Source organism: Heliangelus exortis, chromosome 7 (genome assembly GCF_036169615.1).
Source record: "Heliangelus exortis chromosome 7, bHelExo1.hap1, whole genome shotgun sequence".
In the NCBI taxonomy this organism is placed as follows: Eukaryota; Metazoa; Chordata; class Aves; order Apodiformes; family Trochilidae; genus Heliangelus; species Heliangelus exortis.
Genome location: NC_092428.1, coordinates 24,105,557 through 24,124,494, shown reverse-complemented (window position 1 = coordinate 24,124,494; position 18,938 = coordinate 24,105,557). Strand labels below are relative to the sequence as shown.

The window sequence follows — 18,938 nt, the reverse complement described above, 5'->3', positions numbered from 1 at the left end:
AGCTCAATTTGGTTTCCACTCCCTCCCTGCACCCCGGGGCTGCTCCAGCGGCTGCCCTTGCAATGCTGTCAGTTGGAGTTAGGCTGCTCTGTACATTCCACTTGGCAGGTTCTGTTCCCTTCTGCACCACACTGTGTCCCCTTTGCCTGTCTCACAGCAGTGAGAGCTCCCATCCCTCCTCATGTGCCTTTGCCAAAAAAAACCTCTGCTGTTCTCCATAGGGAGACTTTAATTTGAGATTCATAGACACCTACCCTGAGATGCTTTGGATCGGTTTTCTGCCTCCAGTGACCTATGGGACTAGGTCTCCTGCAGAGGAAGGCTACAAAACTTTTGGGGCTGCAGGCCTAGCCTTTAGACAGCTGATATTAGTCAGAAAGATGTCTCCCTAGAGCCTGGAGGTCCTTCTGCATAGCCTCTTCTGCTCATCTCACAGAGCTGTGCAAGCTGGAATATGGCCTTTGCTGTATTTATGTTCCTGTGTGATATCCCCCTCTATTGGGTGAGTTTGCTTTAGGTTTTCTTGCCAGTATTTTTTCATCTTCCTTTCCTTAACATGTTTCATGAAAAATTCTTCATGAGGTTTGGAAGAAAAAAAATACTGGAAAAAAAAACCAGCAACAAAAGAAGGCAAAAATTATCAGAAATTTTCAGAAATTATTAGACTACAGATTTGGAGGGAACTGTAATGGCAATGCTGGATGTCTGCCTGTCAATGTTACCTTCGTGCTCAGCTGATTTATTCTGTACCCTTCCTGTCCTATCTGAGTACCTGACACATGAAATTAATAACAAATAGGTGAGGTTTCCATGGATGTATTTCTATTGAAATCTCAAAGGTCACATCCAGATGGGGCGGTGAAGCACTGTATTAAACAACTGCTAATCTTAACACTTTCCAGTCCTAGTATTTCTCCTTAGTGCAGTGCAGGAGAGAGTCATGTGTCAAAAATACAGTCAAGAAATGGTATGATAATGAATTAAGTTGGTTTTTATGGCTAATTAGTGGTGATTCAGCACCACAGGATAAGGATGTAGTGCTTCTTTTTACTGAGATAGTTTAAGCACTGCTGCTCTTGAGAAACACCTCATCAGAACTGCAGCCTCGATTTCTTCTCAGGACAGCTAAGAGTGTGGGGAGCTAGGAAGTCCTTACCATTAGCTCCCCTGGCAAGCCTGGTTGCTTCTTTGTGAGTACAGCCTCAAAGATTTTGTCCTTATGTCAGGGTTTCAGCTTAGTGAATCACTTTTCCAGTGGGTTGCATTAGAAAATGATAGTGAAGCTCTTGCATCAGAACCAGGACAGTGACCGTGTCTGTCTAAGGGTGGCTGAATGCAGTCATTAGGAAGTAATACAGAAAGACACTGTGTATTTCTAAGCCTGTAAGGATAGGAGCACGCACTTCATGCTGTGTCTGCTTTTTACTTTTATTTCCCCTTTCTCCATAGCCCTATTGCTCCCTTCATCTTCACCTGAAGGTCTCAGAGAACCCCTATACCTCAGGAAACATCGCCAGCCGAGACACTGCCCCCAGTATTATTGTAGCTTCAGGTATGAAACATTTAAACATTGCCCATGTATAATGTGCAAGCAATGACAAAATCCTGAGTTTGTGATGGGTGTGGAGGGTGTTGAGTGGCTTGTGGGGTGTCACAACACCCGTAGTGGGGAGGAAGGACGGCTGTCAAATAGAAGTACTCATGGACCTTCAGCTTGTCGTATACTTTTTATGGAAACTGGCCTTCAAGACTGAGGAGATGACTACTATTAGTCCTCTATTTCCATGAACATTAGATTTCAACCAGGACATTTCCTTTCCCTATGGAGATGCGTAGAGCTGTATGCATTGGATTTTATGTATAACTTCCTTCAAACTGAGAGCCTCTCCCTTCACTTCTCCCTCTCTTGTTTTCCAAAATTAAACCTTCTGTAAATACATTTACTTCCCCAATGTGCTAGTTTTGCTGTTTTTTAGAGTCCTGTATCACTAATCAATGCTCATCTTACAGGTAATGTAGGCAGTGAACTATCAGAGAGTGACATCAGCATGTTTGTTTCTTCTGATGCTGGGAACACCTGGAGACAGGTAAATGACACAGAATCAGAGGTTAAATGTTGATTGTTGGAAATTGTCATAGAAGTATATTTAAAATGTTGCTTATTTTTTATTTCCTTTGGTTTAGAGTAATTTTTTGTATATTTATAAAAATGGAAAAACTTTCATTCCCTCTGAGGCGTAGAAGTGCCCAGAGGAAAAGACTGAATATGTCATTAGACTTCATATGGCAGAAAATTACTTTTGTAATTCTACTCAGAGTATAAATTCAGTTTAATCCTGTAGAAAAGTGTAAAAAAGGTTTAAAATATTAATATATATGAGGAGACTATACATGGGTTTCCTTTTACTCTTGTACAGCCCTTGTGCTACTCAATCCATTTTTCTTTTCATCCAGGATTATAATTTCCAGAGAATTAGCAGTTGCACAAGTCTACTTCTACCTCTTTACTTGTGGAACTCATTTCATCTAAGTTGAGTTGCTCAAACTTCAGTGTTGATATCAACAGTGTTGATAATGTTGCCTTGCTCTTAAATTAGTGGAGAAAAAGACAGAATTTAGTTCATCCTGTTCTGAAGCTACCTATCTCATGAATAATGGCAGAAAGTTGATGAAATCAAATCAATTGCCTAATATTTAGTGAAATCCCACCTGTTAACAAAGCATCACTACCCTTTAAAGTCTTTATCCTCAGAACAGATGGTTCTATTTTTCTTTTTTCTGGATAAGATATCAAGTCATGGAGAGAAAGAGTGACTTTCCCAGACTGACAAGTTCTGCTGTAAAAAGTGGAGACCAACGGTTTGCAAAAAGCAAATACGAAAAAAAAAAAAAAAAAAAATTTTAGGAATCCAACTATTTTACAATGTCATACCTGTCATCTGCCATGATCACTCTTAAAGAACTATGACATTTTCTTGATACTATGAAAATACATTTATATATGGTGGTTTTATTCCAGATCTTTGAGGAAGAGCACAGTGTTCTGTACCTGGATCAAGGGGGAGTACTGGTCGCTATGAAACACACATCTCTTCCTATAAGACATCTCTGGTAATGACTCTCTGTGCTAAATGTCTTCTGTCTCTCTTTTTAGAACCCAGTTAGAAACAGGCTGCCAGAGAGGTTGTGGGGTCTCCTCTTAGAGACTTTCAACACCTGTTTCTGTGTGATCTGTCCTGAGTGATCCTACTTTGGCAGGGGTTTGGACTTGATCTCCAGAGGTTTCTTCCAACGCCCACCATTCTATGATTCTGTGATTCTATGATTCAGAGTTTTCTGCAGCTACAATCTAGAAAATATCAAGATACTGGCAAACATAAACTTGGAGAAATCTAAGAGATCCTGGCAATTCCAACTTACATAGTTCAATTTTGGCCAGACTTGAGAAACTGTCAATGTAATTCTACAGCTTTCCTGGATTACCACAATTTGGTTCCTTGGATTTGCTTATTTATGTAATGTTAATCTGGATTAAGGCTTTGTCTCATATTAAGTTGCCAAAGTACTTTTCTGATTGAAAGTACTTGTATTGATGAACTTGTCTTCTGTGTGGCAGACAGCAGTTATAAACAACAATTTTATTGACTAGATTCAGCATTATATAACAAATGTGGCAAAGTTAATACTCTTGAATTTATGTAGTAGGCAGAATATAGTTTTGTAGTTTTTTCATTATTTACTTTCCCTACAATCATTGTCACATCAGCATCTGAAACACACAGTCCCAAAGATTAGGAAGTAATGAGTGGTTCCACACTTTCACTTAGACCAACAACAGGGAAGACTGCTGGTCAGAAAAGGCAAAGCTCTTATGGCCCAGAAACCCAACCTCCTTAAAATTTCTCTTGTTGGGGACCCAAAAATGACACGCTCAAAACCACTTGTGTATTTAAAGAAAACTCTAGGCCTAGGCTATCTTTTGCAATTAAGGCACCCATCTCTAACACAACATAACTTTATCTGTTTTCCCTGCTTAAGTATTGGCCATGGGTTAGCAGGATGGTGCCATCCAAGATTGACCAATGCTGTGATTTACAATGCTTCCAAAAAAGGCAGCATGCAAGAACAGAAGCTGCTTCCTACTTTTTCAAAGTTTCTGTAGTGTACTGGAGACTCTCTTCAAGTAAACTGTGAGGAGAATAAGGAAAGAAGATACTAATTCTGCTTTCTCCACTAGGCTAAGTTTTGATGAAGGGGGATCTTGGAGCAAGTACAGTTTCACTTCCCTTCCACTGTTTGTAGATGGAGTATTAGGGGAACCTGGAGAGGAAACTCTCATCATGACGTAAGTGAGCATGTAATCATGATAATGTTGATAGGAACATCATCAAAAATAGCTCATGAGGGTTGTTTGGAACATAATAGCTTTTCTGGCTGGGGACCAAACCCAGTGCTATCTGAAGCCAGAAGTATGCAGTCTTCTGTTGCTTCTGTTGTTTGTAATATGATTGAAGGAATGACAACAGTGTTCCTTGCAAGCTGCAAAACCACTGTCACTTAGCTTATCAGCATGAAACCTGACTCCTTAAATTGAATGTGATTTAAAGCAGAGCTACTCTTGAGGCATGAATATTTGAAAGAAAAATGGTATAGCACTTATACAGATATGTTTTGCAGCTACTTTCTTTTTTTTTTTAACTGAGACACAGAAAAATAAGGACATTCTTTTGTAAAAATGAATGACAAAGTGTTGCCTGGAGGCTGACCCAGGAGAAATTATCATTATCTTCAATGTGGTATACTGAGCACTACATGGTGCATAAATCTGGATCCACCTTTCCAGAAATTTTGATGATTTACCCAAGACCAAATTTGAAAAAAATCAGGAGGAAAATTTAATTTCTGTCTGTAAAAAATTGACTGACCTGTAGTAAGAAAAGTATGTGGATTGGAAAGGAACCTGAGTTAATAGAGCTATATAAAGTGTGATCCCTTCAGGTTCTGATTTTAATTCATGTGGAAAGGATTCTCAAAGCTCATAAGTGAGATATTAAACTCCTATAGGTATAACTGTCTCCAGCCCCATGTCAAGTGTTCTCTTTAAAGTTATTTTGGGTGTTGGCATAAGTGAAGGGATCTTGATCCACAGAATAAAATCTGCATACAGTTTTTAAGAGGGTTATAGGTATTTGGGATCCTAAGTCTCACTTTCACTATCCGTCAATTGAAAATCAGTCGAACTAACACACTCCTAAAGCAATTATTCTCTGTTGGAAATTCATGGATGACTGGAGCTTTGTAACTACAGGAGCCCATCTCATTCTGCCTTTTACTGTAAGCTCTTTCTTCTTTATTCTGTAGAGTGTTTGGACATTTCAGCCACCGCTCAGAGTGGCAGCTGGTGAAAGTAGACTACAAGTCCATTTTTGATCGGAGATGTGCAGAAGAGGACTACAGACCTTGGCAACTCCACAGCCAGGTGAAAGGCAGTGAGGCTGGGTTCTGACCTGGAATATCTAGTGATTCTACAGTTAAAAACCAGCATGATACAATGTCTTGTCCTGTTAGGTTGATATACCAGATTGTTATTTACTGGATGTTTTGTTGTTTTACTGGATGTCTTTGCTATGTTTGGTACATAGGCATGTTGGTCTCAGATTGCTCTCTGTGAGCATTAGTTCAGACTTAACCAGAGCTGAGGAACACAACAATAGCAGAAGCACTGCTGCTAAAAGAAGCCTGAACTCCTTCAGTCTTCTATCTCCCATTCTATTTCCCTGTCTGTACCTCTTTTTTCTTCCTCCATTCTTCTGTGCACTCAGAGCCAATGTCTTGAGACCCTTCTAGTTGCTTTCACTCTTGCATCTCACAATTCCTGCTCTCTTTGGCTAATTTCTTACTCGTTTGGTTTTATCCTCATTCTTTCTCTCTCTCCTGTGAGAGTTGGCCACTGTATTCCTCAGTCCCTTGGGCCTCCATTCTCTGTCCCTTGTATGTGGAATACAGCTGCTGCATCACTGCTGGAACCATTACTTATGTGCCCAGCAAGGTAAGATGCTCCCCACAGTGCCTGTGCCTGCCTTGGGGCACCTTCCCAGCTCTGCCAAGTTGGACAGAACAGCCTGTGGTAAAATAAAGTGTGGCCCCAATTCTCTGGTTATATAAACACCACAGCCTCCACCGAAGTCTAAAGCAAAAACACCCATTTCTATCATCAAAGCTTTTCTCTCTGTGTATATCTTGCTGGCCAAGAGTTTAATAATGAATATGAAATGAAAGTAGCTTGACTCAGATGAGCTGCTCACACAAGGCACAACTCTACACTGAAAATACTGCTTATGTCTTTGATCCTTAGATGTTGAAAACCAGTACAGCTTTCTTGAAATTCAAGAAGTCACAGCATTTTACACCACTTGCCATTTGGGCCCATCTGCTTTTGGGACAAATCAAACCTGTGATGTTTCTCTTCCTTACAGCAATTTTAACAGCGTAAAAGACCCCATTCTATTTTGTTCTTTACTTTCTTGTACTTGCATAAGCAAAAATGCCAAGGATTTTGCATCATGTATTTGAGGATGTTTGTTTTGGAGCCTGCAGAACTATTTTCAGGAAGGCTGACATGGACTCTTGCCTTTTGATTTGTAATTGAGATTGCAACTCTGAGCCTTGTTCCCTAGATAAAAATATTCAGCAGGGTGCTGAAGACAGGAGTGGAAACACAAAGGAATGTTATCTTCCACATAAGAAATCAGACTCTGTAAAGTCTGACTCTGTAAAAAAATTTACATATACACCTGTTACTAGTTTCCACTGAACAACATTATTGCCAGAAAAGATCAGTCCAAGGAAACAGGCCTGCTCTCTGTCTCAGGTTGCAGACGAATCAGACTGTGTTTTCAGTTGCTGTGCAACCTAATCTATAAATGAGAAATAAGCCAGAATCAATTGTTCATTGGCTTTGGAGCAAATTCAGAACTGAATCAGATACATAAATAACCTTGGATCATTTCTTAGTGTGTATTGGAAAAGCCGTTTTAGTTTCATTTAAAGCTTCAGTAGCTTTAATTAGCTCCAGTGTACTGACATGGCATTTGGCTTTCCACCCTCTTCTCTTGAGCCACAGATCTCATTTCACAGCCTTGGAAAAACTGGATAATACAAATAGTCTGGTGGGTGTCAGAGCAAGTTACTTATGGTTTTGTTTCCAGGGAGAAGCTTGCATCATGGGAGCCAAAAGGATCTACAGGAAGCGCAAGTCAGAGAAGAAATGCATGCAGGGGAAGTATGCTGGGGCTATGACCTCCAAGCCATGTGTGTGCACAGAGGCAGACTTTGACTGGTGAGACTCTTTGCTTTCTACTGCACCAATACAGAGCCTGCTAAGGAGGCTGCAGGCTTGCAGAGGGTAGATATTAATAAATACGTAAGTGTTGCTTACATAGTAAGCATTTTAGTTTTACTATGTGTAGTTTTAGTTTGGCAGTCTGTAGTTTTACATTGAAAATAGGTAGTGCAGGGCACTGATTCTCTGAATATTGTTTTCTGATGATTTCACCATCTGCCAGTGAGTTTTTGGTTACGGAGAAGATACTTCACTTCTGTGTGTAGCTCATCACATAGGTGCCAAAAGGTCCTGGACTTCAGCTGTCTAACGTATCTTTGGTAATGAGATAAAAAGATAGCAGCCATCTAGAATATAAAGGAATAGGAATTAAATTCTCCATAGATTTTGACCTTCCTGTAAATCATGAAGTACAAAACTGTGCTAAGCTCAGTTAAGCCTCATGGCCAGGCTCAAGAAAAAAAATTGATGGGATTGACTCAGGGTCAGTCCCTTAGTGGGTAAGCCCCTTACACTCAAAAGGAACACACTCAAGAAACATTTTTGATAAAAATTTGCTTTCCTTCCAGAACTTCTCTCTCTCAGGGAATGTATATTTTTATTTCATTAAAATTGATTGTGTAGTTTGCTACTGCAAAACTGTGTTGCTAGGTACAAAACAGAAGTACCATGGTGACATTTGCTGGGGGAGACATGCTTTTATTTATTTTACTTTCACTTAAAGGAAACCTTCCCCAAAAGGTCTATTCTAACAGAATATCTAAGAGACAGCTTGGATGGCTGAGGGTCTACAACAAATGTTCACATGAACCAATAAGACCCATCACATATCTTAGAAGAAAAGACAAAATTAGGACTTTGCAAAAATCATCTGAGAAAAATAACCTTAAAGATACTGCAGGTCTCTGTGCTGAGCTGACTGATAGAAAGCCTTGCTGACCTAGGAAGTCCATCCTCCTTCTGATGGAGTCAGTTTTGGTTTAGAACAGACTGTCATGATCCTCTCCTATTTCTCTCTGAGCTCTTGTTATTCCTTCAGTCCTCAGATCTGGATTTTTGCTTTATGCATTTCAGCTTCCTTCCCCACTGCCTCTGAGGAAAAAAGGCTGAAACATTGCTTTAAGCATTCAGTTCAGAAATATTTACCTGAAATATTCATTGGTGTACTTAATACAGTCAGGAGCATAGGCTGACATACATTTGTCAGAAAAGGACAGAAAAGCCACAGGAAAGAGAAGGCAGAGGTTTGTGAAGGAAGGAAAAAAGAGATGGCAAGAGGAAAGTAATTCTACTGCCTCTACTGAATTTCTCAGCCCAGTTTTATTGTGCAGCAAAGCTGCTGTGCTGCAGAATTCACTGTCTGCCTCCTGGGCTTCACTGCCAGTGCACCCTGCAGAAGTTGGTCTGAAGAAGCATTTGCAGGAAAACTGGTGAATGAGTTCTTGCTGTGAAAGGGTGTCCTCTGTGGGGTCCTTCCTGGGAAGGGAAGATGCACTTGCATCATCCTCACTCATGGCAGTTCAGCAGTGCTTTTGAATCCTCTTTTAATTTTTTTAATTTTTTTTTTTTCTTGGGCAGGGCTCTTAATTGAAGGAGACTGAAGGGAACATGTATCCCTCAGGCAGGGAAAAGACCCTTAGGTGACTGCACTTGATTTTGCATTCTTGAAATAAACTGGGCTGTTTTTTATGTTAACATCAATGGTTACAAGACCCAGACTTGAATATAGAATGAAAGAAGACAATGCTCTGCTCCACTCAGATTAAGACTTTCTTTGCTGATTAAACACTGAGCTTGTATGGAGAAAATTTTATCTAAGCTCGTCAGAATTGGAGTAAAAAAAACATATCTGTGTGGTCAGGTAAAGTGAAAAAAAAACCCAACCCAAAATAACAACAACAAAAAAACCCAAAACCGAAAACAAAACAAACATTCCTGTTTAGCCAGCAAGTGTTTGTTTTTGTTTTTTTTTTATCAGTTCAGGAGGAAATATGCCAGCTATAAAAGACAAAGATTTTATAATTTTTTTTTCTCCTGCTAAGATAGAACTCCAGATGCATTTCAAATCTGCATTCAGCCCATATTAGTTCTTTCTAAGAGAAAAAACACATTTGTCTATTGTTTTACACAGCAACAAAACTGAGTCACATTAGAAATGACTCTGGTTTCTCAGTCCTTGGGAACCTGAACTCTTCTGACTGTAGACAGCTCTTCCCACGGACTGAAAGCAAAAGGAGCCGGGGAGGGGGCTGAAGCGGCAGCAATTTGTGCTCTGTGCAGGGAGGGAGCCTCACAGCCAGAGGGCAATCGAGCTTCAGGAATAGGGGGCATGGAAATGTGCAGAAGCCTTCGGAAATCTGTCCAAGCAAACGGCCTAGAAACGAGATTGTCCCTCTTCATTTAATTGATTTGGGTAAATGGATGACACTGTTACTCGTGTCTTATTAAAGCATTAATTTACCCGGTTTTTTACATTGTGTTCCTTCCTGCCCTTTGAGCATTATTGTGGCGATATCTCTTAAACAGAAACATCTCCTAGACATGGATGGAAATCTTTTGGTGGTGTTCATCTTTCAGCTACCTGTCTCCCAGTTCCTTTAATAGAAATTTTGGGTTAAGTGTCACCCTCCGGGAGCTCCCCCTCTGTCATTAATACTGGGGGTTTCTCCTGTCTGTGTTCCAGTATCTCACCCCTTCACGGGAAGTACGAAGCTGTTGCTGCTGTAGTGACTTTGGGTGGCCAGAGGTGTGCAAAGGAGCCATAGAGCAGTTGAGAAGCAGGTCTGGTTACTTAACTGAAAATATCAGCAAGGATCTGGCTGACTCTTTTTTATTGCCTGACTCTTAAATTTTAGACCTGCCTGCTAGATTTAGGTCTTATGCTAAAACACCAGAGTCCTGCATCATGAGAAACTGTCCTGACAAACTGCAGGAAGGCAGAAGGCAGATACTGAATGTGATGAAACTGTTGGCTTCATGTGTTAGCACCCATTAGTTCAGACTAAGTGCCAGCTCTGAAATACACAGGCATTTGCACCCTTAGATTAACTAACTTTGCTTTATCATTGAGATAGGCTTGGTTAGATAATGAATAGTAATTTAGAAAGAATTTTTAGTTCATTTTGAAGGCTTGTGAGAAATACAGATTCACAATGCAAAGTCTACAGTGCATCTCTGCATCCTTAGGAGCCTAAATGTTCACTAGGAATATATTTACTGGAAAGATTTTGGGGATTTTAGCTTCTCTGTTAACATAAGCTAGTGTGGCTTGTCCTCCAAATACTGTGGTGCAATTATGATTTTATGGCATCACAGACTGATAATTCAAACTAAAGCTGAATCCATCCTTCCCTGAGATAAATCTCATGCCAGATCCTGTAGTACTGGGAAGCAAGCACACACCTTTTTAACAGAAATTTATGCTTGTACCACACTTTAGTATTAGACAGTGTTACTAAGTGGGAAAAAACAGTGGTCAGGCTGTGGCCACAGTTAATTTTTTCCACAAGGGCTTTTGGAAACTGTAGAGCAAAGGTGAATATAATCACAGATACCTTGATTCCACTCCATGTAACGTCTTGACATTTTGCAAAGGAGAGCCAACGAAACCACAAGTAACATTTTCTGTCTCTGGCAGAGCTGACCTTATGGTGAAGCTGTTATTGTTAAGGAAATCATGTGGCTGCTTGTTAAGTCAAGTTTTGACTTTTAGAAGGCATGAGAGTGGCAATCACTCATCTTCTATGCCTTCTATGACAAAGCAGCCCAGTCGTTTGATACAGGGTGAGCAGTGGACATTGTCTGCCTGGACTTTTCCAAGGCCTTTGATTCAGTACCTACAGCCTCCACCTTGAGAAGCTGTCTTACCAGGGCCTGGAGAAGTGGTCTGTGTGGTGGGTGGGGAACTGGCTCAGAGACCCTACCCAGAGGGTGATAGTAAATAGTTCTTCCTCCAACTGGCAAGGGGTCACAAGTGGGGTCCCTCAGGGATCAATATTGCTCCTGATGCTGTTTAACATCTTCATAAGCAACCTGGATGTTGGGATCAAGAGCACCCTGATGAAGTTTGAGTGGAGATGAGTGGAGAGGTTGGCACACCAGAAGGGAGAGTCACCCTCCAGGATGACTTAGACTGGAGAAGTGGACTAACAGGAGCATTACAAAGTTCAGTGTAGAGAAGTGCAAGGTCTTGCACCTGGGAACACATAACCCAGGAGTGCAGTTGGGGTCTACTGGGATCTACTTGGCTAGAGAGCAGCCTTGTGGAAAGGGACCTGGGGCTCTTGGTATACAACAGACTGAACACGAGTGAACAGTATGCTGCAGCAGCAAAGAAATCCAACAGGATGTTGGGCTGCATCAACAAGGGCATCACAAAAAGTGACAAAGAAATCATCATCCCACACCCGGAGTCATCAGACCACACCTGGAGTATTACATTCAGTTTTGGTCCTCACTGTAGAAAAAGGATGTGGACAGGATGGAGAAGGTCCAGAGAGGAGCCCTGAGAATGATCAGAGGATTGGAGTACCTGCCATATGAGAGGCTGAGGAAACTGGATCTGTTCAGCCTTGAGGAGAGAAGGGGAGATCTTATTACAGTGTTCCAGTACTCAAAAGGCAGCTACAAAGAAGATGGAGACTCCCTGTTTACAAGGAGTCACATGGATAAGACAAGGGGCAATGGGCACAAGTTAGTCCTTTGAGATTCTGATTGAACACAAGAGGAAAAGTTTTCACTATGACAACAGTCAGACATTGGAATGGGCTCCCCAGGGGAAGTGGTGGATTCCCCAGTTTGGAAAGTTTTAAGTCTCAGCTCAATGTGTTGCTGAGACATCATACAAGTAACAATATTAGAAGGGTTGGGCCAGATGATCCTTGAGGTCCCTTCCAACCTTGCATTCTATGATTCTGTGGGTTAGCTGGTTATTTCTTTATTTATAAATAGTGGGAGTTTAATAATTTTATGTGGATTTACAGTTCTTCCATGACAGTATGCTTTTCAGGTCTGGATTTTAAAAATCTACTTTTAAAGGGATTTGATGTCCTTTGGTTATTGCCCTAATCTTAGGGAAATTTACGATAAGCTTTGAGCACTGGTGGAATTAATTCATATCTGTCTCTAGTTGCAGTAAATAACTTGCAATCCTACTTGACTAAGACAAATAGTATTCCAGTTTAAACCAGTAAAGATGGCTAGGGTAAAACCATTGTCAGTGAGAGCCAGATGATAGACTGCCTCATACTGACAAAGCAATCCCTGGTGGTAAAAGCTCTATTCTTTTTGATACTTACATTATCTGTTTCACCTGAGTTCTTGTCAAGCAGACACAAAATATCATCAATGTATGCAAATTCCAATTCCCAGTTACCAGGCAATGGCTCAGCTAGCTGATTGCACTCTAAAGCTGATGTCTCCAGATTTTTCTATACTGGCTCATACTACAGCAATCCAATTGATGCTAATGCTTGTTGATTGCTACAAAGCCTGTTGTGCCAAATTGTAGGCAGCAGTTTGTTGTCAGCATCAGTGTTCTGCATGCACCAGCCTGTAGCCAAGGAATTCATTAGATTTAAAGACTGCAGAGGTGAAGGGGTGGCTGGTGCATCTGTAGAGAGAGATGGAACAGCAATTCATGTCATTTGCTGGGATGATGTTTCTGTAGGGCCTTTCTGAGCCAGGTGATTTGCAGGCCCGAAAACAACACTGGGAAACTTCTGTGCTTAGAACTGCTCCTGCTATGGAAAAATCCTATAATTTAATTCTCTTGACTCTGAGAAACATGATCCAACTATAGTCAAATGTAATTAAGTTGAGCTTGGGTTGACCAGACGTGCAGGTGTTTACAGGAACCAAAATTATGGCATGAGTCAGGACACTTGTATAGTAAGAAATCCCAGACTGGTGCTAATGCATCAAATTGGACTGTGGGTACTGATCCCCTCTGAAGCAGATTTCACTGTATTATTTTGGTTTGCTCTCACCTAACTGATTACAGAATATTGTGTGTGTACAGTGTTACAGCTTTTTAATTAGAGTGGCACATGATAACTGAGGAATGTAGTGCTGCAGTGTGTTGACAAATGAATTACAAAAATACAGGAGTCCCTCTTGTATGTAAATATTTGTTTCGTCTAACCAAATCAGAATGGTGTTATTCTTCATTACAAACTATATTCTTGAAGCTATAATAATGTTCTTATTCCAACAAGGATGATTAGAGAAGCACAAGGCAGGGGGAGAATAAACCAGCTGATGCTTCCAAAGCAATTAAGCAAGATTCAGTCAGTAGCATCTGAGTAAATAGACTGATGAAAATTCAGTAAAAAGACTGTGGAAAAGACCATTTAGGTCATCTGCTTCATTGCTCTTTCCTGGGATATATTCTCAATTATTTGTAGATATCCTAAGCATCACTACTGCCAAAACGTACCTTTGGAACAATCGTGCACTCCAATGGATGTTTAAGAGTTTTTCCAAGTGTTATGCAACCTTAATTTTCTTCTGCGTAGTGTCATCTTCTTGATTTTTTTTTTTTTTTTAGATTACAGCAAAACAGGGTTTTTCTTGATTTAGAAGGAAAAGTTACAGACAGAATTAAAAAGGTGTGACAATACTCTTCTCAATGTCCTGTTTTTGGAAACAAGTATAAAAAATTTAACCAAAATAAATTGCAGAAATTAACCTTTCTTTCTATTTTTAATTTTTTAAAATTATTATTTTATTTCTCTGGCCCATATTTTAGATCAGCACGAGAGTTAAAATTGTTCAATAGCGATTCCTTAAATGTGTGTTTTAAAACATGCTGTGGTCCTGAAAGAAAAAGACATTTGAAAAAAGCCTTCATACTGTTTAATATTCTTCTTGTTATTACTATTATTCTACAACTATAATTGATTGCACTGCTGCATGTTAGGAGATGCTGAATCAAGCATCCAGATAGAGGTGAGGCTGCTGCAGCTCAGTGTCCCTGACTCAGGCAATAGCAATGTTGACATTTTGTTCCCAAGACACAGATGTGCAGGTAGGCACAGGCCATATAGGTATATGTACAGGGCTGGTGGTATAGATCAGTACAGACAGAAGACACAGCAATCATAGAAATACCAGTTGCCTTGTTTGACCCCTGGATGCCTTATCTCAGCTGCTGACAGCTGGGCATTCCCAGTTGCCTCATGCATAGATGTATAAAGACGTAAGAGGTCTCCTTAGGAGCAGATCCAGATCTCTATGGCTTTACACCAGTAGCTATTTTCACCCATAACCAATTCACAGACTTGGTATCCAGCCCAGACTTATGACCATATCATCCACCTCCCAACTCTTCTATCCTGATTGCTGGTTTGTTTGGCTTGGTACTCACCTGCTGCACACATTCCAGTTGCTCCAGTTGCTGGCAGTGCAGACACATGGACCTCTCTGACCCATGGTCCAAGTCCAGTTGCTGAGGATTAGACCATCAGACATATATGCACACAGAACAGGTAACTTTTCATGCAAAAAAATTAAAATGAAGCTGCCAGATGATCTTCCCTGACATGACATAATAAGCCCAGAACCCCTGTGTCCAGTAACCCTGATCTGCTAAGTGATGTAGGGAGAGCCTTTCTTGTTGATGATGTGGTACATTTCACTCCATCCACAGGCTTATGGCTCTCCTGTGGCAGCCAGCCCTGGGAAGAGCTGGCTAGGTTCTACTGGCTCTGACCTGGCTGCTGGAATTCCTCTGATTTCTGTATTTCTTCTCTGCTCCTTTACACACACAGAGATGAGCCTTTAATCACATAATTCAATGTTGCCCTAATCATCTTTTCTGAGAATATCAGGCTACTTGATACCAAGACATTAAAGATAATAAGCAAAAAAGTGCTTTGCAAAGAAGTGCCCTTTTAAGATAAGGATCATGTTGCAACTGGATCATTAGAACTAAGTTGATAGACTCTGTATAACAGTTCTTAGAAATTGCATCCCATTAACTTTTGTGTTATGGTTTATGAAGAAAGCTTAGTAACAGGAATAAGAGTGATTTTCCGACCAAACTTTCCTCTCTACCAAGCAGCTGGAGAGTAAAGCCACATGTGCACAGAATACTGATTTGAAAAGTTTTTTGTTCATTTCTTTGTTCCACAATAAAATTTTATAGAGCCTCTGTTTACCTGGAATCAAAACCAGCTTGAGCTGTTGTTTATTTTTAATGGAACTGAAGCAAATTTAGCCATAGCTAAACCCAAATTGAGACAAAAGGTTGCAGTTTGACTTATTTCTAACATACAATTTTTTGTAGTATTTCCTATTCCAAACAAAAAAAAGAAATGAAGAACACAACCTTATTTTCCATTACCAAATGCACTGTTGATGCCTTCAGCTGAGAGCTCTCTCATGGCTGTAAATTTTATTCTACAGCTCATGTTATATAGTTTCCAAACACAAGTATCTGTTTGGCACTCCAGTTTTCCAAGACATAACTGAGACAACAGTGATTGAACCTAGCTTAAATCTCTGGTTTTTATTATGTGTGAGTCTATAGTTGAATCTGAGAACCACTGTGGAGGGCGAACAGATAATTCAATAGCTCATGAACTACCTGGTCTGATTGTGTTTGTTTATTAGGCTGTATGTAAGATAACTTTGGTCTCAAAAAAAAAAGCTAAGGAGGAGTGAAGAATCAGTTATTGTATCAATGAGAAGTCATAAGTCCTAGTAAACAGATTGAGGAAACACAAACCTTGCATCAATATTGGAGGGCATGAGCTAATATCTGTATTTGTTCTGGTTCTTGTGTGATTATTTTTCTTTTTCTGTTAAAACAGTGATTATGGATATGAACGTCACAGCAATGGGCAGTGTTTGCCAGCATTTTGGTATAACCCATCTTCCTTGTCAAAAGACTGTAGCCTTGGACAGAGTTATCTCAACAGTACTGGGTAAGTGGCACACCAGACCTTATCTAGAGTAGCAGTATGGACTTCAACATAATGACAACTGAAAATTGCATTTAGTGTATGTGGCTCAAAGCTAGATGAAGCCTTTGGGACCTTTTCTTCACTGGGTTTATTGGGGTTCACATTCTGGCCCTGCAGATCTCTATCATGGATAGTCCAGACCTTCCCCATTAAAATGGGAAGGCATGGGGGACTGTAAGACAAAGGCCAAATCATTACAGTCTCTGAAAAGACTTTTGTTAAAATCATGTGGCATCAGGTGAGGCAGAAATGGTAGAAAACAAATTGGAGAAAAGAGAAGGCAGAAATGGTAGAAAACAAATTAGAGAAAAGAGATTAAACTAATGTACATCTGAAGTACCTCGAGTCCTGTGTCCAGTTCTGGGCCCCTCAGTTCAGGAAGGATATCGAGGTCCTGGAGCAGGTCCAAAGGAGGCAACTGGGCTGGTGAAGGGACTCGAGCACAGATCCTATGAGGAGAGGCTGAGGGAGCTGGGGCTGTTCAGCCTGGAGAAGAGGAGGCTCAGAGGAGACCTCATCACTCTCTACAACTCCCTGAAAGGAGGTTGGAGCCAGGGGGGGGTTGGTCTCTTTTCCCAGGCAACTCTCAGCAAGACAAGAGGGCACAAGAGGTCTCAAGTTGTGCCAGGGGAGGTTTAGGTTGGACATTAGAAAGAATTTCTTTACTGAGAGGGTGATCAGACATTGGAATGGGCTGCCCAGGGAAGTGGTGGATTCTCCATCCCTGGAGATATTTAAAAAGAGCCTGGATGTGGCACTCAGTGCCATGGGCTGGGAACTGCAGCGGGAGTGGATCAAGGGTTGGACTTGATGATCTCTGAGGTCCCTTCCAACCCAGCCAATTCTATGATTCTATGAACTGAAGTAATAGTTGGACAGCTAGCCTGAATGCTGAGTAATATTCAGTGCTCTTGAGAGTCAATGGAAGATGTCATTTAACATAAGATACAGACCTCTAACTTCATTTTGGATGCAAGTGATTAAAGCAAATAAAGAAACCCAAATGCATTTTGGCATTTTGTACACTCAAAAGCAGGCAGAAGTTACTTTTTTCTTCATATTTTGTTTCTGTAGCTCTTGAGGATGGCATCTTTAGAGAGAGTTATCTCACAACCAATGAGAAGTGGAGAGAAATGCTCTTAAATTATGTCTAATAATATAATAATTGAATGCACTTCCATCCTGAATGCATATATCATTTATAATGTTACAGTTATTTAACATATATCATAGATATAACATATATCTATAACATATATCATATATAACATATATCATAGATAATAACATAGTATTACATTTTATGCAGTTAATCAGTATGTGGTATATAGGTGTGCTATGCAGGAAAATGTTACCCACCATCAACAGCTTGTACATGTGACACATGAGGAATGCTTGGTTGAGGCCATTGCCAAAATATATTTGGGAATCTGTTTTCTTCCAGTCTCTGTAATCTAAAGAAACCTCAAAAAAACTGGGTCACTATTCCCAGTTAACCTTGCTATGTTCCCAGTCAACATCTTCCACAGATTTCTCTTTTCCTTCACAGATACAGGAAAGTTGTTTCTAACAACTGCACGGATGGTGTCAGAGAGAGGTACACAGCAAAGCCACAGCAGTGTCCTGGAAAAGCCCCCCAGGGCCTTCGGATCATCACATCTGATGGCAAACTGACAGCTGAGCAAGGACACAACGTCACTTTCCTGGTGCAGCTGGAAGAGGTAGGCTCTGGCTTATGTTGCATCCCATGGGTGTGTTTGTGTCTGATTCGTGTCAGGGAAAGTTGGTAAAAAAGTCAAGAGGTGAACCAAGAGAGTGTGGGATAAAGTCAGTCAGCTCCACGATGGAGCTGGGGTGGAGTTTGTTCTAAAATGTGATGGAAAATGCATGGAGACGATGAGACTGCAGAGTATTGTGGTGTGTAGGGTAACAGCTGAGAGAAGCTGATAAACTGCAAACTGCTTTGGTTTTGGAATTTCACAGCAGCACTGTGGAGTGCAGGTTTGAATCATGATTTCTACCTTTAGCTGTGCTTTTGACTTCTTACTGTATTTAAAGCAGAGTTTCCATTATTGCATTGCACTGACTTCCAACCAAATGTGGCTAAACGTGGATGTATGTATCTGTCCCCATCACAAAAGTTGGTCCATATTTTTTTTGGCATTTGTGGATGAAATATCATGATGTCATCAGCATTAAGTCTGAAATTGATTACAAATGCAAAGCTGATTCAGACTCTGATCAGAACTTGTGGTTTTGTTACATCTGTAACTTGACTTGGTATTTTACTGTTCTTTCCCTCCATTTCTGAAGCCTTAGAAAAAAATGCTTAAAAACATTTTGCTTATTTTTCTTCTCATCACTTCCTTCTCTATGTTTGACTGTAGGCTCCCAAATAATAAAATTCACAAAGTAACTATTTCTCTTTTTCCTTAATCCTGTTTGATTTCTTTACATTTCTATACTTCTTCCTGTGTAGTTGGCCTAAAACAGCTATACTTTTACACTGGGGCACTATGTACATCCCTTTACAGCTTAGAGCACTTATGGAAATTACTTCTGGTCCTCTCCATAGTAAATGTCATCTGTAGTGAGGAAAGAAGAATGAGAATGACCTCTGGAGCTCAATT

The 18,938-nt window shown here is 40.4% G+C and overlaps 1 protein-coding gene across 2 annotated transcripts in view; it reads left to right on the top strand.

Annotated features, from left to right (window-relative positions):
• SORCS1 (sortilin related VPS10 domain containing receptor 1) overlaps nt 1-18,938 on the top strand; it is a 287,845-nt gene that overhangs the window by 228,241 nt on the left and 40,666 nt on the right. For both annotated transcript variants that reach the window (XM_071749351.1, XM_071749350.1), the window contains exons 11-18: nt 1,450-1,552; nt 2,011-2,087; nt 3,020-3,111; nt 4,238-4,345; nt 5,362-5,479; nt 7,209-7,339; nt 16,156-16,269; nt 17,858-18,029. In XM_071749351.1, the coding sequence (XP_071605452.1) occupies nt 1,450-1,552; nt 2,011-2,087; nt 3,020-3,111; nt 4,238-4,345; nt 5,362-5,479; nt 7,209-7,339; nt 16,156-16,269; nt 17,858-18,029 (915 nt within the window). The remainder of the gene's footprint in view (nt 1-1,449; nt 1,553-2,010; nt 2,088-3,019; nt 3,112-4,237; nt 4,346-5,361; nt 5,480-7,208; nt 7,340-16,155; nt 16,270-17,857; nt 18,030-18,938) is intronic.